General features: G+C 46.5%; 1 protein-coding gene across 1 annotated transcript in view; it reads right to left on the bottom strand.

Annotated features, from left to right (window-relative positions):
* VAT1L (vesicle amine transport 1 like) overlaps window positions 1–21,472 on the bottom strand; it is a 147,360-nt gene extending 125,888 nt beyond the window's left edge. The window contains exon 1 of the mRNA XM_077890919.1: window positions 21,123–21,472. Coding sequence (XP_077747045.1) covers window positions 21,123–21,352 — 230 coding nt within the window. The 5' untranslated portion in view covers window positions 21,353–21,472. The remainder of the gene's footprint in view (window positions 1–21,122) is intronic.
* Window positions 21,473–21,966: the final 494 nt, after the last annotated feature.

Raw genomic sequence — 21,966 nt, 5'->3', positions numbered from 1 at the left:
TTACAAACTTCTTTGCCAAGTTGCTAAGATTGTGAAGGTCCAGTCTCCAGTGAGGCCCAGGCCCAGCGAGCCCCCTGCCCTCCGATTTCCCAGGATTCTTTTGCTACTCCACACCTGTCTTTAGAACAGAGAACCTCTTTGTTTGGGTTACGTGTGCGGTCACTGTCTCATGAAGCCAAAAGACAAACTAAAACAAATACCGTAATCAATAACCCTAAATCATCCAGCGGACAGACATTATTGACTTCGTTTTTTTAAAAACAAAACCAGTAACCCTGTGTAGAGATGATAAGTTATTTGCCCAAGGCCACACAGACAGTGAAGAGTGAAGCCATGGACTTAAACTGGGGTCTAACACTTTTCTTTTGCCAACCTATACACCTTCTTAATTATAGTTTCCAGTATTCTCTAAGATAATTTGATCTTCACTTAGAGATTGTTTTGGGATGGCAGTGACTATTTTCATGACCCGGCCTCACACAGGGGCTAATCTTCAGATGTCTCTCTTATCTAATACTTATATGGCTCTTAAACATTTAAGATTGTTGCAAGAAATAAAATAGTGCTGGAAAGTGCTTGACATAGTATTCTGCTGGATAATCTTAGCTTTCTCAAAGATTAGTATAATTTTAACAAAACAGGCCTTAAGTGTTTCCTCCCATATTCTTATTCAAAGCCCACGTTTAAATGGTTATTAACAAGACATTGGATCGTGAAGGAATGAAGACAGGTTTGACAAAGGGACCCCCAAAACCTCAAAGCAAAGGACGAGAGATGTTATAGAAGACACAGGGAAATGTGGGGATAGTCCTTTTAAAAAAGAATCCTCTGTTACATCTGAACCGCATGGTGCAGTTTGCAGTGTGCTTTCATACACATCGAATTAGACCTTGTAACACCCCAGAAAGGCACAAGTGCAGATGTTATTATTCCCATTAAATAGATGTGAATAACAAGATTCCTTAGTAAGCAACCTGACTTGTCAAAGACAACACAATTAGCACATGGCGGAGCTGAGACTTGAACTAAGATCTTCAAACTCCTTGCTTGTTGTGTATCCCATGACACCACGAACTCTTAGATACAAGTAGATACGGCCGTCCATGCATGCAAGGGCCTTGGCCGAGTCTCCGAAGCCCTCCCCAGCTCTCCCACGCTGTTTACTTGGCGCTCCTTTGTCCTGTGCACTCCCCTTAAGATATTATCACATCAAAACTTAGGTAAGTAAATAGGGGGGTTACCTGAGTGGCTCAGTTAAGCGTTTGCCTTCAGCTCAGGTCATGATCCTAGGGTCCTGGGATTGAGCTCGCATCAGTCTCCCTGCTCAGTAAGGAGCCTATTTCTCCCCCTTTACCCTTTGTGCTCTCTCACTCTCTCTCATAAATAAATTTAAAAATCTTAAAAAAAAAAAAAAACTTAGGTAAATAGGAAGGAATGCTTGGTGGTTTTAGGAAAAGACATTGATTGGGGATGCTTAGATCCTATTTAGAAGGGAGGCAAAATACCATGACCCCTATCCTTTATTTTCTGTTATCTACTAAGTGATGGATGCTAACCTTGTAACGTCTCATGAGAGAAGTTTAGCTGTCTTCTTTTTATGTTCTGCTAGAGTCAACAAATATTGCTCCCCTGATGATGCTACATCCATTAAAGCATGGACCATTTCATTCTCCATTTTGTGCAAGAGGAAGGTCAGGCCTGGAGAAGATAAATACCTTGTGTATGACAACTGGGGTACGAGCCCTTTTCATATGACTTCCAGGCTTGCGTTGTTGACCACTAGGATAGTCGTTCTGTTAACTGTACACCATGGTGGACTACTATGTATTCCTGTCCTCAAAGCTCATGTCTGGGAGCTGTCCATTTCTTTTAGATATGCTAATATCTTGAAGAAGACACAAATGATTTATTACAGGACACCACTAAGTGGATGATGGAAGAATCAGCTATGGTTTATGAAGTTTCCAATTTGAGATAAAATTGGCCCAAAGATGTTTAGCAAAGAAGAGGCAAGTAGATATGGAGAAGTTCCACTGTCTTTTATTCCCTAGGTGAAAGGAAGTGGGGAGGGGTTGCTTATACGAAAGGATTGTAGACCTCTTGTCTTTTAGTTCCTTCCCCCTATTGTCAGTACTCTGAGCACTGGCCATGGGAATCCAAACATCGTCCGACCACCACACAGAGAACAATACCATGAAAACCTCCCTTTTCCAGCAGCTTACTTCTGTTGACACAGATCAGTAGAAAGAACCCCATCATATATTCTGATCTCACATTCAATAGAAATCCCAAGTATTGCCTCGTCATTGGTTCAATTAAGAGAGAGATGGCCAATCCCCTTCAGAAGCCTATTACTTTACCTACTAGGGAATATTGTTGAGTATATCATGTGTTACAATATATATTTGCTTCTTTATGAAGACAGACGAACTGTTCCTCATACATAAGCACAAGGACTGATTTGTATGGATCTTACAGTCCCAGAAGTTTATAAACTAATGGTATTCCTTTCTTTGCATTGGCTAATAGGAAGCTGAGCCAAATTTGCAGCCCTCCCCCTGCCGCCACCCAACTGCAGAGCTTTATGGTATTCATTCTGTCATCCTAACACTCAACTTCATCTTAACTTTCTGAATGCTTTGGAGTTTCTTTAAAAAAAACAAAAAACAAAAAACCTTAAACTCTATGATAACACATCTCAAAACTTATTATGTATCAGAATTCCCCAGAGGGCTTGTTAAAATGCAGATTGTAGGGCCCCACTGCTGAGTTTCTGACTCAGCAGGTCTGGGGTGAGGTCCAAGACTTTGCATTTCTAGCGAGTTTCCAGGTGATGCCGCTGCTGCTGGTCTGGGGATGCCACTTAGTGAACGACTGCCATATCCTTTCTTTTTAAGCTACTTCAAGTCCTTTTTGGAATGAGGCAAGGTAAAAATTAATAGACGATGATTAAACAGATAAGAAAATGGAAAGCTCTCTCAATTGTTCTCTAGGGCACTTGAATTTTTTGATCCCAGTCCAAAGGATTATATGTATCCTTGTGAAATGTGGTCTTATTAGATTAGCTTCATCATGCCAATTTGTCTGGCTCTTTTTTGGATCCTAATTCCTTCATCCAAAATATTGGCTCTTCCTCCTGAATTTGTATCCTCTGAAAACATGATTATCATGCCACTTACATCTATGCCCTAACTGCTGATAAAAATATAGGTTGTCACGTTCTTGGTGACTTGGGGTATTTGTGAAGATCATGGAAGATGTCATGGGAGGGGATCTAAAACACAGGAATAGCTGACATGTCTTAAGTTTCTTGAAATCATGAGCTCCTACGAACCTCTCCAAGACCTTTGAATTTGTGTGTAACAAGTACTCACCCAGTAAGACCATGAGACCTTGGTCTTTGTGGGTGATGGCAGTCAGTCCCCTTCCTCTGTAGTAGTAACTGCTGACCACAGAGGGTGCAGCCTGGTAGAGCCTAGTACAGTCATTTTCTGGGTCACAAGTTAGATTATTATGATGTTCACTTATATATATATGATTTTTTTTCTTTTTCTAAAGGTGTATATCCTGACCCAGCAATGAGTCGCTTTAGCCCACACACATATTCTCATGTGCTGTTAGGGTTGAGAAAAATCGCTCTAGTAGCCCAAAGCCAGCTGTTCCCCCAAAGAACAGATGTACTCTTTCTGAAAAGGGTTTTCTCATAGGGATTTGTGACAATTGGAGGGTTCCCCCTCCATAAGCTGGCAGATATGTAGAAACCCCTATTCTAATTTCTCTGATGATAGGGCATGGGGACAAAAGGGATGATCTGTGGCTACTAATTGTGGCTAGATAACATTTATGGGATACTTGCTATGTAGCAGGCATGGGATTGAGGGTTTCATAAGCATAATTTTTACAGCAACCATAACAACGCCAAGAGATAAATCCCATTACCACATTTTACAGAGAATAAAACCAAGGCATGTTGAGGTTCACAAAGCCAAGGTGTAAAAGCAAACAGTGTGAGTCCAAAGGCTGTACTTTTTGCTACTGTGCTTTGCTTTCGAGAGACCATCACTCAGTTTTCCCAGTTACAGAGAGAGGGCTTCTCGACTCATCTGCCACAATGAACACTTCCTACATCCTGAGCATATTCTAAGGACTGGATATACAGAGGGAACAGGGGGCTGCAAGATTATAAGAGCTGATTACAGTACGGCGTGATGGGTGGCTTCACAGAGGTATACACAGAGTGCTCACACAGCCACCAGGACATTTGCTATCCCACAAGGTAACCATGAAATCAGAACACTGACCCCTAGAAAAAATTTCCCAAGGAATTGTTCTAGTGTTCCTCTGCAAGCACTAAAGCTAAATTTAGGTCCTTAGCATTAGCTTTCTGACTCCCCCTCAAGTGAGTTGCTGCAATCCTTGAGCTTTAGTTTATTCATCTCACAAATGGGGTAGCAACACGCTCACCCTATGGGGTATTGGTGTGGATCGTATGCGACACTACATGTAAAACAGAGTGCCTCACACAGAGTAAGTACTCAATAAATGTGAGCTGCTGTCATTGTCACCACCATCCCCCACTCCCACCATCACGACACAAAGAAGTGTCACAGGTCAGGTTCCTTGGGAAGCAGACTCTGAGCCTGAGATTTGCATGCAGGTGTGATGGGGGGAGCTCTAGGAAACAACACAAGGGGTGCTCTCGTGAGGCAGTTGGGCTGGGCGGAGGAAGAAGTTAAATACTGACGTAGTAGTAAAAAAGACTCCATCTGGCCATGGAAAGTTCCAGAGCTAGGATGGCCCCTCGAGTCACCGTGAATCAAGGCCAGGAGACTAGGCCTTCATACCCTCACATCAGCTTGTCATGGGAGGGAGTGCAGCCTTGGCCAATGCCTCAGCAGGGATATAACTGGGAGCACTCAGCCACCCTCAGTCTGGGTCCTGGGTCCTAAAAGATGATTCCAGGTGGTGTACCCAGTATCCACTACGAGAGGGGTGGCACATTCTTCCTTTTCCAGGTTTTATTCCCTGTGGGCACAAAGCAGTTGTCACTGATGGTGAATATTTATGGAGCTCCTTTGCATAGTGGCCCCTGAGGAGGAAAGTTCTGGGCGTTTTATAACTAATGCAGAGAGGGAGGAAAAGAGAATGAGATCTTTACGCCCCAATCTGAGAAAATAAGAGGAAAGGGAAAGGCAGGAATTGAAGAGATCAAAGCACCAAGGAAAGGACAGAGACTGAGAAAAAAAAAAAGGTAAAAGGCAGATGGATTTTCAAAATACATGCAGGTGGGACACCTGGGTGGCTCAGTGGTTGAGCGTCTGCCTTTGGCTTAGGTTGTGATCCTGGGGTCCTGGGATCGAGTCCCACATGGGGCTCCTCGTAAGGAGCCTGCTTCTCCCTCTGCCTGTGTCTCTGCCTCTCTGTGTCTCTCATGAATAGATAAATAAAATCTTTTAAAAAAATACATGCAGGTAAATCGCTTGGGAAGGTCCAGGAAAAATAGGAGTTTGGGGCTTTCTATGGGTCTGTATGAAGTCAGAGGTTACAGGATACTGGAAGCTACGTGGACATGAAGGAGAACGCTGTCACACTCCAGGGGGGAAGTGTGGGATTTGCTCGGCTTGGGGAGCATCCGTGGGCACCTCCGCCAGCTCCGGGAAGAGCGAGAGGGCCACACGTGAGGCTTTGCTCTGAGCAAAGGGGGAGGTGTGCCTTCTTTATTCTGCACTCATCTTGCTGTTGCGTATGTTCATCAAAGCATTTAACTCCGAATCCAAGGGGGGCAAAGAAGCAGATGTCTGAGCCATTCCCTCATCTCCCCAGAGCTGACATTTTTGTTTTTGTTTCTTCATCTCAGCTGATAACTTGAGAAAGCCCAGGACAATAGCCCTTGATCTCAGAAAATCTTGCTTCCAAATTCCCCACCCCCACCCCTTTTTTTTTCTTTTTGGGCTTGTGTAAGCACCTGTTTTGTTATCTCAAGACTGATACCAATCTGCTGGGGGAGGGCAAAAAAAAACCCCACTCATTGTCTAAAACAAGGACACCTTTTATGCAAATCTCAAATGGCACCTCTCATTTGAAAACAGCCAGAACTGTCCTGGATGGACCTCAGGATAGAGAAGCCACCCGTGTTCCATCAGTGGTTGGAAGGGATGCTCAGACCCCCTTCTTCCCATCGCTGGCCTGTGGTTCCTCACACTGGCTCCCTCAGTGTTCCACTCCACATGACCCTGCCCACCCTCTCTAACCACTATTTTTGGATAAACAGACCACTGTGGCCATTGAAACATATGAGGTTCTCTGACACATCTGATGTTTAGTTATCTACCATTTTGCTAATGAAGTAAAAAATCCTATCGTTGCCCCATCCCACCACCAGAGCCCCATAGCCACAAAATCTGGAGGATGATGAGGGCCACAGTTTGGGCTAGCGTTGTACACGTCTGTTCTGTTCCCTCTGAGAGAGGAAATATATTCAAGCCATATGTCCCAATTAGTATTCAAACCACACTTCGGTAGTATTCCAAACATGGAACAAAATGGCCAATGATTGAGAATCTAAATATCAAGAGCCAGCTTTCAACAGAAGCAGACAAGCATGGTACCAATGGGTTTAAAACAAGTTCTGCTGGATGCCAAGACTCATCCCTTGATTTTTGGACCTAGAGTTATTTATTTACTTGTAGCCTCTCCTGGGGACACAGCAGGTATTTGTTCCTGAGAAGGTTCCAAAAAATGGTTAAAATCTCTGGGTCCCATGTTAGACGTTGACCAAGTCTTTGACTTCAAACAAGTGCCTGGCAGGGATTGGTTATGTAGAACATTCAATCTAATTCGATTGAAACTCAGCAGCCCCTCCATGGCTTGGGGCTTGGCTCAGCATTAATGTTACCACGGTGACAATGGCAGCTCTGCTTCCCAGGAGTTCAGAGATCAACAAATAAGTGACTACATTGTGTGACACTCCCCCCTAACAAGAGCCGGTACAAGGGTCATAGCTAGAGAGGGCAGTTACTAACTCGCTTTGCAGGAATCAGAGAGGTGTCTCCAGGAAAGTGTCACTTAGGAAAAGGGTGTCTCCTTTGCTCCTGTTCTCCTGACCTCTTCTGCTTCATCCCACCTCTCAACGGAAGGAAGAAAGCAGTGTCAGACAGTACAAAGCAGTTCCTGCTTGACTTCTCACTGGAGACCCAGAGGGGCAAGGGCCCCACAAAGAGAAAGTCCATTTTTGCTATAACATGACAGTTATCCTCTAAGTCATTGCTACTGATAAAAACAATGTTTAGTATAACAATTGTTTCGTAGGGAAAAAGTGAGCTGAAGACAAGAGCAGCCAACTGTCCAACTGAACATTCTGCAGCAGTGGAAATATTCTGTACCTGGCCTGTCTAATTTAGAGGCCACTGGCCATATGTGGTTACCAAACACTTGAAATGTGGCTAGAGTGATTAAGGAACTGAACTTTTAATTTAGGCTAATTAATATTTAAATGTAATTAGCCTAAGAAGGAGGCAGTAGCAGAGTCACTACCCTGCTGCCTTCCCCATAGACAATGTGCAGCTCCAAGGCAGAAGAGTTTGTCTTAAAATCCACCTTTCTCATGCTTAGCACAGGGCATGGTCTGGTCTTGCAAAAACCATTCCTCCACTGAAGGTGTCTGTAGGAACATAGGAATGACTCAAGCTCTTTCTTTCCCTCTTGCTGAAGGGAATGATCTCAGCCTTGTTGTGTACTTTGGTGGAGCAGGAAGGAGGTAAACAGAGGATCAAAGTCCTGATGTGCTTTAGGAAGAGTAGAGATTTACTTCTGGAAGATAAAAGAATAGGCGTGAAAGGTGAGCAGAGATAAATGTATAAGACAAGAGATCCAAGGGTAGGATTTGAGAGTCTGGAGGTGTTTGAAGAGCACTGGGGGCCAGCCTGGAGGTTAGCAGGAGGCATGGGGGGATGGAGATGGGAAGAGGACATTTTTGGGAGGCTTTTCTCTGTAGCACAAATGGATCTAGCACTGGTGTTTTCCAAAGGACTCAACAGAATTTGACAGTGCTTTGAAATTATATTGGAAGTTGGGCTTCTATTCAAGAATGAACAGACCCACCTACGTCAAGGATACAAAAGGGGTAAAGAAGAATAGGAAATGGAAAGACAATGTTAAAAGAGCAAAAGCAAGAAGTCGAGTCTCCCACAAGTGCTGCTGCTGGCTGAGGGCAGAGAGGATGAGGGGCTCCAAGGGAGTAGGAGGGTGAAAATCACCTTTGCTGTTTATTTCCTATGGAGGAGGAGTCCCAGAGGCAAGGACTTGTCTGCAGTCAGAGAAGGCTCTCAGGGATCCGAAAGCAGATAAACCTGGAAGGAATGTTTGGGGAAGGTGGGCACATTGCTAGCTGCATTTCACATCCTGGGTTCTGGCTGCAGAATGTGGGCTCAGAGTTTATTATAAAGGTCCCCCAATAAGTACAATGTTAGTGAGTCTAGTGGGGAGGGTAAAAACATGTCCACTTACAAGATCCTTCAGGCAAATCAGAAGAATAGTGATAATAGTTCATCATTAGTTGATGAACTGGGTATAGTATAGACAAATGAAAAACAATTGTTTCTGATCTTAGACAAGGAATTAAAAAAAAAACGAAGTCTGTAACTTGATGGATAGTCCATTTGAAGAGGCACCTATGTCTGCATTGGGAGGAAGGAGGGGGGACTACAGAGTTACAGCTTGAGAGCCTCATCAGAGTTCACTGTAGAACTCAGACTGTCTGGGCCAGTGGAGCTGCCACTATGGATCATGAAGAGCAGCTAAGCCTTCTGGGGAAAAGAAAAAAGATTCATCCTAAGGGAAATGTGAGTTGGAGAATATAAGTAATTCTGGGTGAAACCACCTGTGGCAATTCAAGGCAGGGAAAGGCTTGCTTCTGATATGAGGTATATGCTACTATGCAAATCACCCGTCATCTCCAGGGGGGCTAAGTCTAGGACAGAGCAGTGGACAATGGGTACAAAATCCCTGGAGAGGGAGAGAGAGAGAGAGAGAGAGAGAGCGAGCCCTGGCTCAATCAACATCAGCTCTCTTTGTCTAATTAGTTGTGTGATCTTGAGCAAGTTCCCACACTTCTTTGATCGTGCATCTTCATCTGTGAAATGTTTGGTATCCTAGAAGTTCCTATAAAACACTTAGCATAAATACTCAATAAGAGTCATTATGATAATAGCGATGAGAAGTAATTAACGAAAGAGTGTTACATTTACTAGCTCTGAACAGCAGAGGCATGAACACATAAGGTAGCATATTGATGCTTTTCACCTGTATGAAGTAGAAAGGGTGCCATGGTCCAAGCAGAGGGCTACAGCACCAGGGATGGAGAAGAAATGGGGAACATAGCAGGGTGGCTCCAGTGTACAGTAGGAGGGATGGAACAGGGCAAAAGGAGGGGGTCAGAATCAATGGGGCAACCAGGAGAACAGTTTGTGAGTGTCAGGGCAGCACCCCCTAGGAAACCCCTGCACCCACCTGGCAGGTGTCAAAGGGGGGGGGTCCTGATACCTACTAAGGAATGTAGGAGCTATCATGGACATACTCTTTGTTTTAAAAAGACTAGGTTTTCCCCTCCAGTAGTTTGAAATAACTGATTTATTTTCCAGTGTTACTGAGCTATAACTGACATATAACATTGCTTCAGGTGAAGACGTACAGCATAATGATGTGATATATGTGTATATCGTGAAATGATTGCCTCAGAAGTTTGCTTAAATACTGTTTGAGCATCCAGGCTGCTGGGGCCTGGGTCCCCTGGTAGACAAACAGTGCAGGAACACTTGAGTAAAGTGCTCCAGGAGGAATAATCCCCAGACACAGCACCGAGGGTTCTCTTTAAGATCCTGGGCCTCCAACACTTGAGGCAGTGGGATGTCAAGAAGGAGAAAATTATAGACATCTTGAGAAGTCAGAGACCCACATTTCCCAGCCTAGGGAAAGTAGTTATTAGAGAATTCAAAAAGCCAACATCCAGTTTCAAGAGAACGAATTGTATCAAGAAGAGGTAAAATCAAACCATCTGAAAACATTTGGTACCCTCCTTGGGTGTCCTCTCAAGTCTCCACTAGAAGCCCCACATGCTGGAGAGGAAGTGGAGGTGATGGAGGGGAGCTAGAAACCACACTGGCGTGGACCAGCTGCCCCCATATTAGGAAAGTAAATACTACTGGTATTTGCAAGCGACACAGCAACTTCTGCAGAAAGTTGCTGCAACTTGTGCACCTAACGTTTGAGGGAAAGTCGGTAATGTATTCGTTCATTCCCCAGACATTTATTGAGTGCCTACTGTTAACCAAGCATTAGGCTTGATATTCAGCAGTTAAATGATAATAGAACAAGTTTCCAGAATTCCCAAGGTTACCAAAGAGATTTAAAAGATAGTGGGCCTTGGATGGAACTAGAGGGTATTTATTATGCTGAGCAAAGTAAGTCAATCAGGGAAAGACAATTACCATATGATGTCACTCATATGTAGAATGTAGGAAACAAAACAGAGGATCATAGGGGAAGAGAGGAAAAATAAAACAAGACGAAATCAGACAGGGAGACAAACTATAAGAGACTCTTAATCATAGGAAACAATCTGAGAGCTCCTGGAGGGGAGGGGGATGAGAGGATGGGATAACTGGGAGATGGGCATTAAGGAGGGCACATGATGTAATGAGCACTGGGTGTTATATAAGACTGATGAATCACTGACATCTACCTCTGAAACTAACAATGCATTATATGTCAATTAATTGAATTCAAAATTTTTAAAGAAGTAAAAAAAGGACAATGGGCCTCAAAGTTGAAAATACATATGTCATTTAGATGATTCAATCACTTTGTGCTAAGAATATAAGGTCCTAGGATAGGAAATGGAGCTGGCTTCTCCAGTCCCTTCTCTGATTCGTCACTTTTTGTGGTGAAGTTCAGTCACCCATTCCCCGCGGTGGCTACCATTTTGACCAGTTCAGTGTGTTTCTTACCCTTGTCTTCTGATAACTGCCCTCCATTCCTTTCAGAGTATATACCCACCCCCCAACACACACATACACACACCCTTCATGCGTTCCTAGTAGAGCAATCAATCATGATGTTCTATTCTTCTAGGTCAGGGTTGGAGGGCATGAGATGCAAATGTTGCCAAGCACATCATTCCCTTGGGCCAGGCAGAGAGAGGAAGAGAGATCCAGAGCCTGGTATGTGGGCCATTAAGATTCCTTCCTTGATATTTGAAAATTGGGAGAAAAAATTGGGGCTCTGCATTGAGCCTTGCTACACTTGCACAAGGCATCTGGGGCAGAAGGCCACCATCTCTCCAAGTATCAGGAAGGAAGCTCATTGCAGGAGAAGCACATGAAGCTACCTTGTGAGAAGACAAAATAGGGAAGTGAAAAGAAAGGGGGGAGCCTAGAAGTCCATGATGGTTGGCAGAACTGAACTAAAGGAAAAAGAAATCAGAGCAGAAGTGACTGGTCTTCTTGTTGAAGATCCATGAGCTTGGCCCAGCTTCTGGCACACAGGAGGAGACAATACATCTTGGCTCTGTTTCCTCTCCTGTTCCTTCAGAAATTCACCTGATTCTTCTTGCGTATCTCATGGCACATCCTGTCTGGACCACCTTTGATATCAGTCTTGTGCCCTTTGGAATCTGAATAGGGACTCCATCCAGAAAGCTTCATGGAGTCTGGAGGGACTTTTTAATGCCTTATTCTTTGCATCTCCTCCTTCCCATTAATATATATTAAACATATACTATATGACAAAGACTTAATTCAAATTACAAATATTAAATATGCCAACATCATTGCTAGATACTTTAGACATATTTATCTCTTTTTACCTTCCCACAAAGAAAATACCCCATAGGTGCTGTAAGTATACCCATATTACAGATGAGCAAACTAAGGTAATAAAAGCCAAAGTCATTTTCCTAAGGTCAGACAGGTCGCTAAAACAATCAGATCCAGGACTCAAAACCAGTTCTGTTTCATTTCAGACATTAACTATTTTATAACCAAAAAGCATACTTCCTCCCATCCAGTCTGGGTGTGTAGTCAATGCCAGCCCAAGAAATGAATCATTACCATTTCCCTCACAGAAGATAACTATCCTACATTGAGCTCTGGGGACTACAGCCATTTAGACAAATCGGGAGTAAGAGGGCCCAGTGCGTTCACTTCCCAAGGTAGGTCTGCCTGGGAAAGCACTGTTTAGCACACCCCCGGTCCCGAACAATGGTAGGGATGAGGCTTAGCTCAGGGATCAAGGGTCACTGACAGAATGAGATTGCGGACAGAAGCTCCCTGTGTGTTTTCATCAAGAAAATATCACGTTCAAAGATGAAACAGCCTCTTTCCCTGAAGCACGTATTTTGTCTCCTGGGCCTTCAAACATTAAATTTCCTCATTTTAATACCATGGCTCCAACTGATTTTCTGTGTGAGATCACACACAGAGGAATCAAACTAATTTAAGATTACACGCCTGTTGGCCTTTTCCTATGAAGAGGCTCTTCTTGTTTCTAATTAAACTTTTTCTTCTCTGACAAATGCCAAGATGCCAAAAAAGACCCCTATTAAGAGAAGTGCCAGGAACTTGGGGTCATAGGGGTGTCATTTCCCCATGCCTGGGTGAGCTCTCTTGTCGGTGGTAAATGTCGGTGATGTGCCCAAAGGTTGTGGGATTTTGGTTCCTCTCAATGAGAGTGAACCAAACTTCAGAGGCTGGGCTCTTCGGTACACCCCACTATCCTAGAAATCCCTGCTGCCACCAAAGGGTGGGCATGCAGAGGGCTGGTGTGAAGGTAGCTGTAGATCAGTCCAAATCCATTCCAACCCTGGGGAAAAGATTCAAAAGCCAGCACCTTGCTCCTTAGTACCAATGTAGTTTGGCAGGAGAACAGCAAAGCCAGGAACCAGAGGATGGCATCAAGTTTCCACCTGTCTCTTACAGCTTGAGCAACTGAGGAAGGAAAATAATCTTTCTTGAACACTCCTGGTGTGCAAGGAGCAGTCGGGCCTTGATGGACTCTCAGCTGGTCCTCATAACAACACTTAAAAGTGGGTATAATTCAATGAGACTGAAGAAAGAGAAATTAAGGAGTCAATCCCATTTACAATTGCACCCACAAGCATGAGATACCTAGGAATAAACCTAACCAAAGAGGTAAAGGATCTACACCCTAAAAACTACAGAACACTTCTGAAAGAAATTGAGGAAGACACAAAGAGATGGAAAAATATTCCATGCTCATGGATTGGCAGAATTAATATTGTGAAAATGTCAATGCTACCCAGGGCAAGGTACACATTTAATGCAATCCCTATCCAAATACCATGGACTTTCTTCAGAGTTGGGACAAATCATCTTAATATTTGTGTGGAATCAGAAAAGACCCTGAATAGCCAGGGGAATATTAAAAAAGAAAACCAGAGCTGGGGGCATCACAATGCCGGATTTCAGGTTGTACTACAAAGCTGTGGTCATCAAGACAGTGTGGTACTGGCACAAAAACAGACACATAGGTCAATGGAACAGAAGAGAGAACCCAGAAATGGGCCTTCAACTCTATGGTTAACTAATATTCGACAAAGCAGGAATGGCTATCCACTGGAAAAAAAACAGTCTCTTCGATAAATGGTGCTGGGAAAATTGGACATCCACATGCAGAAGAATGAAACTAGACCACTCTCTTACACCAGACACAAAGATAAACTCAAAATGGATGAAAGATCTAAACGTGAGACAAGAATCCATCAAAATCCTAGAGGAGGACACAGGCAACACCCTTTTTGAACTTGGCCACAGCAACTTCTCGCAAGATACATCTATGAAGGCAAAGGAAACAAGCAAAAATGAATTATTGGGACTTAATCAAGATAAATAGCTTCGAGATCCCTGGGTGGCGCAGCGGTTTAGCGCCTGCCTTTGGCCCGGGGCACGATCCTGGAGACCCGGGATCGAATCCCACATCGGGCTCCCAGTGCATGGAGCCTGTTTCTCCCTCTGCCTGTGTCTCTGCCTCTCTCGCTCTCTCTGTGTGACTATCATAAATAAATAAAAAAAAATAAAAAAAAAAAAGATAAATAGCTTCTGCACAGCAAAAGAAACAGTCAACAAAACTAAAAGACAGCCTACAGAATGGGAGAAGGTATTTGCAAATGACGTATCAGATAAAGGGCCAGTATCCAAGATCTATAAAGAACTTCTTAAACTCAACAGCAAAGAAACAAACAATCCAATCATGAAATGGGCAAAAGACATGAGCAGAAATCTCACAGAGAAAGACACAGACACGGCCAACATACACATGAGAAAACGCTCCGCATCACTTGCCATCAGGGAAATACAAATCAAAACCACAATGAGATACCACCTCACACCAGTGAGAATGGGGAAAATTAACAAGGCAGGAAACAACAAATGTTGGAGGATGTGGAGAAAGGGGAACCCTCTTGTACTGTGGGTGGGAATGTGAACTGGTGCAGTCACTCTGGAAAACTGTGTGGAGGTTCCTCAAAGAGTTAAAAATAGACCTGCCCTACGACCCAGCAACTGCACTGCTGGGGATTTACCCCAGAGATACAGATGCAGTGAAACGCCAGGACACCTGCACCCCGATGTTTCTAGCAGCAATGGCCACAATAGCCAAACTGTGGAAGGAGCCTCGGTGTCCATCGAAAGATGATGGATAGAGAAGGTGTGGTCTATGTATACAATGGAATATTCCTCAGCCATTACAAACGACAAATACCCCCATTTGCTTCCATGTGGATGGAACTGGAGGGTATTATGCTGAGTGAAGTTAAGTCCATCAGAGAAGGACAAACATCATATGGTCTCATTCATCTGGGGAGTATCAAAAATAGTGAAAGGGATTAAAGGGGAAAGGAGAGAAAATGAGTGAAAACATCAGAGAGGGAGACAGAACATGAGAGACTCCTAACTCCTAACTCTGGAAAACAAGGGGTGGTGGAAGGGGCTGTGGGCAGGGGAGTGGGGGTGACTGGGTGACGGGCACTGAGGGGGGGGCATTTGACGGGATGAGAACTGGGTAATATGCTATATGTTGGCAAATTGAACTTCAAATTAATTAATTAATTAATTAATTTTTAAAAAGTGGATATAATTACCAAAGTGAGGATATGGGCAGGTTGAAAGTACTGTTCGCTTAATGTCACACAACCATGGTGTGGTAGAGTTAGGGTCTGAACTCAGATCTTCTGTAGCTTCTCGCTCTTTCCACTTCAGCTCTGAAAATACGCATGATAACCTCACGGAGTTATGAGCATCTTATGGGAAATGGAGGATAATGGGCTTTGTTGCTACAAAGATGGTGCAAGTGTAGGGTAGGATGAGCACGATTCTCAGCCATCACTCCCTTTGCCCGTCATGGGTAACCTGCCATTGGTTTCTGATGAGTGCCGATATAACTAAGATGGGGCTGCTACTTATGGGAACCTGCTGTAGGCCGGATGTTCTATAAAATGTTCTGTACTTCCTTTTTCTATGAAATAAAAGAAGCCCTAGTTCTGGGCTTCCTTTCTTCCTTGAATTGCTGGGAAAGCAAGAAGCCCATTCCATTGTTGGATGAAGAGCAGACATAGTCACTGACCCCAGCTCTCATCAGGGAGGACACAGTTAATGGGAAAAATGCAAACTTTCATGAATAAAGTAAGATCCCTCCAGTAGCATCTCCATCTCCTCATCACCAAGTGGGGCTCAATGTGAGTCAGCACAGAGTCGTCCTTTCCTGTCAAATCCTGATATCTCTATCCAACACAGAGTGATTCAGAACACTTTGTTCCAATCTCCATGCCAGAGTGGCTCCTGGCTTGGGTATTACAGGACCTTCCAAACAATTTCTCAGTTTTACAAACATCGGTATCACTTAACCTTGTGCATTCTATTCGTTTATTTGCATAAACACAGGAAAGATAATATTGGCCATATTTCATTAGCCTGGTTTTATCAGTGACACTTTAATCCTATGTTGTTTGGGGATATTCTACAGTCAAGTTGTCAATGTAGCAATAGCCCAGTCGAGGCAAAGGGGGCAGAGGAAGGAATCTGAATGTCTTGAGTGGGTCCAAGGAGTGGTGACTGTGTTTAATCAGCACAGATATTCTGGGTCAACAGCCATAGCAATTTGATCCAAAGTGGATCTCCAAAGGGTCCCATACATCAGCAGTGGAGGGAAAGTGGATGTGGTTTGGAAACCCAATGGCCATTTGGAGGGGGCAAGATGGCACTGTGCCATTTTGAGTCTTATCAACGTCCAACCAGTCAAATGCACGCATGGTTCTTTGTATTCTTGATTCCAGTCTTTGTGTCTGTCTGCCTCTCTGTATTTCTTGGTCCCTTACTCTCTCTGTGTCCTTTCTCTCTTGTGCCTTTGTCCCTGAGTCTTACTGATTTTCCCAAATGTAAAGAGTCGAGGAGCCCGTGGACTTGGATTAGTTGTTTGTGATCTTAACATATCTCTGAATGTCAGTTTCCCATCTTTAAAATGAAGATAGTAGTATTGATCTTGTTGAGTCGTCATTAGGTAAAATGGAACGAAGTACAGAGCAGGCAAGTCAGTTTGTGGCTCCTCACGAGTGCTCAGCCAATGTCAGTTCCTTCCCCTGGCCCAGTGCACTCTACCCCTCTGACATGTCGGAATCCCACCGTGTGTTGGCTTTCCTTTAGTGTGGCCTGCCCTCAGCCCATTTTCAGATCAGCCAATAGAGCCATGACCGGCTGGGACCATTTTTCATCCAACTGCTCTCATTCTAGCCTCTCTCTGTAAATCAGTCTGGGAAAATAAATGTCCCCAATCCATTAGTGCCTTTCCATCACAAGCCAATTTGAGCCACAAACCAGACACGGCTTGTTAATGGCCACTTAAATATATTTCTGCAGCCCAGCCTAGAGACCCTCAGCCTCAAATCCTCCTAGCTTCTGTCCAAGAGAAGTCCCCACTTTGACAAGACGCCAAAGGCATAGACCTGACCCTTAGCAGTTAGTGTGGGGTACATGCCTAGTTTGCCTAGAACAATTCTAGTCTGCTCCTGCTCCAGAGTAATTTTTTTTTCCAGAGTAATTATTAATCAGTGCCCCTTTACCCCAAAAGTTCCAGTTTGAATGATAACACTGTAGACGGTAGCTATGGAAACCAAGAACAATGGTTTAAATAATAATAGCTATCATTTATTGACCACTTGCTATATGCCAGGCATCACCAAAAAGGTCTTTATACACTGTATCTCATTTCAGCTCCATGACAACACTGTAAAGGGAGGTGCTATTATCATTTCTATTTTATAGACCAGGAAACTGAAGTTTAGAGAAGTAAACAACATGTTCAAGGTCAACCAGCATAGAGGGCCATGTTTGTGCCTCACTCAGATCCCTTTTTCCTGGGCAGTACACCTATCCCAGTTGGGGAACTGCTGGGAGCCTTGGCGGCTCATGGCTCAATGCAGTGCCCTAACCCCCCACCCTCTTCCAGAGGAATGGAGCTCAAACAGAAGACACCTTTGCCTGAGAGGCTCCATGCATCCACTGCCCATACCCGACTGACGACAGGGGGTTGGGGTGTGCAGGAGGCACAAAGGCTTCCCCTATTGCTTCAAGGTCAGATTGACTCTATGGTACAATTCATGCTCCAGAACTCCTGGTGGGGTCCAGGGGAGATGAAATCCTTGCTTAGCTCCTTCCTTGTCTTGTTCCCCTTGCTCCCATTCTCCTGAAAGCACCCCCTCAATCAACCACTTAAAAAAGCACCCGTCTCAGGCTCTGCCTCTGGGGTGCAAGACCCAAGACATATGGTTAGCAAGTGGCAGGGCTGGGACTCATGTCTAGGAAGGTCTCACTCTTCATCACTGAGCAAATGTAACATGACATTGCCTATATTATATACATGATTTAAATGATGGCCTCCAAATTACCAAACTGTCAAGAAATAAGTCATATAGGCATAGATACTACAACCATGATGACAACAGTCACAACAACTACTACCTATTTAGTGCCAGTCTCTTTCTTATATCTGATCCTCTGAACAACGTGCGGTTCATTGTATTATCTGCATTTTGCAGTCGAGGCGTGGCAAGATGGAGAAGCTGAGATGTGTCTGTTGAGGTCACACAGATAGGAAGTGATGGGGCTTGGGTCTACATCCAGATCCTTCTTCTTCCAAAGGCCAAGGGCTTTTTCCGCGTGGCCACTTAAATCACTTGCTATGTAAATTGCTCGATGAATGGGTTCCCCATCAAAGCTGATGCTCTTGTAACAAATTAGAAGACTCTGCAATCCCTCCCACCCTACACTCTCCGAAGTGGTTCTTTTTAAGCTGCATTTCACCATCAAGTCTCCATTTGAGGAGAAAAGCCCTATTACTCTGGGAATAGCCGGAGAATGTTCTCTTAAGTTGGGCATAAAAAGATCAAAGAAGCCATATTCTGAAGAAAGGAAGGAAAGCAAGCTTGCATGCCAAAGGTCCAGAGAGGTAAATCACATTTCCTGTGGCTCTTTCACGGAGGGAGACCAAATGGAATAAAAGGAAAACAGTAGAGCTTTAAGGAGAGACAGGCCAAGACTCAAATCCTAACTGTACTATCTGTGTGATGTTTTTAGCAAATTACTCAACATCTCCAAGCCTCCATTTGCTCTACCATAATACCTATCATATTGGACCATAAATGGGAGGGAGTAAATGAAATAAAATATGTATTTCCCTGTACCTCCTCTCTTCCATTTCCACAAAATTTATAGAGTAACCAACTGGGACCTTCATTCCAGGTCTGAATAATACTAGTTAAGATGGACTATGCTTTATCCCCAAACAGCATATCCTACTTGATGATAAAAGGTTTCCATTAAAAATAGAGAGCAGATAAAAGGGGGACCTTCATCCAGGAAGCCATCAGCTGATTCATAAAAATACAGAATGAGTCATCCTGGCTCCCAAGGCTAAACTTACAATCAGTCGGCATCTTTGGCCAGCCAATCCTGGCCCAGAGGAGGAGGAAAGGCCCAGAGGGCAAGCTTCACAAACCTACCTCAATCCCTCCTTGCAAACTGATTAACTATGCTTCCAGCTTAGGGAAATGAAAATCAACCTGGGCCCTTTGCAATACTGGATCCCACTTGTTCCCGCATGCCTGGTTGGCTTCCTGAACAACTAGGGTGGGGAATCTGCAGTGATTCTACTGTGTGCATGCATGCGTGCGTGTGTGTGTGTGTGTGTGTGTGTGTGTACAGCTCCGATAAAGAACAGGCTTGTGCATCTGGCTTTGAAAAGCAATCTCCTGGCTTTCATCTTGACATGTATCATTTCAAAATGCTTCAGTTCCCATCAGCATCTATGCAATTAGCATAAGACTAGAGAACCCAGACCTATTTGTACTGCAAATGATGCTCTTTTCTTTAAAAAGTAGTTTCAACACTTCCACTCTCTGAACATACCCTGGATGGAGGGTCATAAATTATATACATACACACACACACACATATAAGGAGAGAGAATTTTCAATACATAGTTTTAGTTTTACGAGGCAGACGTCCTTCCAACAGCAAGTGAAGAAATTAAGGACTCAGCAAGCCCGATCCAAGCATCTTTTCTCACTCCATTCATTTAGCAATAACTTGGTCCCTCAGCAGGAACTGATGCTGGACATACTGTGTGCCAAGCACTGTGCTGGGCATTGGGGATTTATTTGTGCAAAGGGCAGACGTAAGCTCTGCCTTCTGGGACCAATCAGCTTAGTTCACAAGAGTTAACAAAATAGAACTGTACAGGATCCCCCAGTTTGCAAAAGCCTTTCCCCGTACCCTGAATTCCCAAGAGTCATGTTTAGAGTCAACCATGACCGGCTACATGTATGAGGAGTGAGTCAGAGACCAGAGCCCGCTTCTCTTGCCAGCTGCCTTCCAGCCTGGCAAGTGAATCCTGCACCTGCTCTCAAAGCAGTGAACAGGAGAAGAATCTCCTTTGCATTTCTCTTGCCTCTCTGCATATGGTCCTAGAGTTGGGGTTTGGGGTCTAACCTAGGAGCAGTAAGCTGACTGCTGCTTTCCAGAGCATTGTCTACTGGGGACTTTAAGACACAGACATGAGAAAGGGTAAATCCATCTCACTACGCTGGGAGCAAGTGCCCCGTAGGTGCTTCCTACTACTGCATAAAGAACTCAAGAGTGTTGGATCCAGGGAACCCTCTGGGGTGAGCCCTCCCTCCTGGAACTTCAGAGAAATGATCATCTAGTGACAGCACACGGAAAAGCTTGCAGGGGGGAATCCTAGCTGGGCAGGAGTTCCCCCGGGAGGAGCGAGTGGGGAACGTCAGGACCCTCAGATGGCTGAGCTTCCTTTGAGAAGGGGGCACAGGAGTCCTGAGGAGGTTGCCGGCGGTTGGTTCTTCCACTTCGGAGAGGCACGGAAGATGCCAGCGGGGCAGAGGGGGCCCTGGCCTCCCTCCTCGCCAGGCCGGGACTCCCGCGCCTGGCCGCCGGCTCGCGGGCCCGGTCTCCCCACCGGGCAGACCCCGCACTTGCCCAGCCCCGGCTCGGGGGCCAGCGCCCGCGCATCCGCCGCTCACAGGGTTGCGGGATGGAGGAGCAAGCCCCGGGCGGGCCCATCGGGAGCGGCGGGGGGCACCGTGGGCGCCTTACCCCGTCCGGGCCCCGGTCTCCTCGCCTGCAACGGGGGGCAGAGATGGTCCCCGACTCCCTGGGTCCCAGAAGTACTAAACGAGACCGCACGCATACAACTCTAAAATCCAAGGCGGGGCACAGGGGGCCGGCGGTGACGATCGCGGTCGAAGCGGGGCGTCCAACTCCCCCTCCCGCGGCCGAGCTGCCCTGCCCGACGGGCCCCGGGCGCTGGGCGCCCCCACCGGGCCCCCCTCCCCGCCCCGCACCCCCGCCCCGGCTCCGGCTTGCAGGGGGCCGGGGCGACCTCGCGGCATCCTCCCCGGCGTGGGCCGGCCGCGGGCTGCGCGAGGCCCTGCGACCCGGGCGGGGCGCGGGGGTTGGGGGTCCCCGCGGCCGAGGCTCCGCCACCCCCGCCCCGCGAGCGCCGAGCGCGCAGAGGGAGACGCGAGCGAGCCGCGGATACTGGACCAGGCTTTGACGCGGATCTTGAGCTCGCCGTCCTGCGGCTCGGGCATGGCCTTCCTGGAGACCCGCAGCTTGTTGAGCCCCCCGAAGCCGGCCAGCAGCACGGCGCGCATCTCCTGGGCGTCCCCGAGGCGGTGAGAGCCGCCGCCGCCGCCCTCCGCAGGCTCCTTGCCTGCCTCCTTCTCGATCATCTGCTCCGTCTCCTCCGCCTTCTCCGCGCCTTCCTTGGCCATGGCGCACCGGGGCGCGGGGCGCACGGGCTGCGGCGGCTGCGGCGCGGGGGCTCGGCCGCTGTCCCGCGGGCTCCTCCTGTTGAATGCGGGATGCTCGGCGGTGCAATGGCTGCAGCCTCGGCGAGCGCGCCCCGGGCCCCAGCCTCCGCCGTAATCCTCGCAAGAGCCGCGCCCCCGCCCGCCCCCGCCCGCCCCGCCCGCCCCGCTCCGCGCCTCCCTCGCGCGCCGGGGCGAGGCGACCGCTGCGGCCCCGGAGCCCGTCTCCAAGCGGCCCGTTGGTCGCCGCGGCGGGGCCCAGATTTGCCGAGACTCGTGGGTGAACACGCAGGGGGCGCCGGGTCCTCCGCGGTGGGCGCAGTACTCTGTTATTTACGGCACAGCCTCGGCGCCTCGAAAGGGACAGAGACGGTCGTCTGGGCCTGGAGGGCGCCTCCCCGAGCGGGTGGCCGCCTCCCGGGACCCGGTGCCCGCCTCGCCCGCCGACCTCACCCGCCCGAGCCGCGGGGCAGGCGGGAGCGGGAGCGGCCTCCCACACCGCAGGGGCCGGCTGCAAAGGGGAAGAGGTTCGGGAAGCGGGAAACGAGAAATCTCACCGCCCCCCCCGCCCCCAAGAG

Source organism: Canis aureus, chromosome 3, assembly GCF_053574225.1.
Source record: "Canis aureus isolate CA01 chromosome 3, VMU_Caureus_v.1.0, whole genome shotgun sequence".
In the NCBI taxonomy this organism is placed as follows: domain Eukaryota; kingdom Metazoa; phylum Chordata; class Mammalia; order Carnivora; family Canidae; genus Canis; species Canis aureus.
The sequence above is the reverse complement of the archived record's forward strand: the minus strand, read 5'-3'. Positions and strand labels throughout refer to the sequence as shown.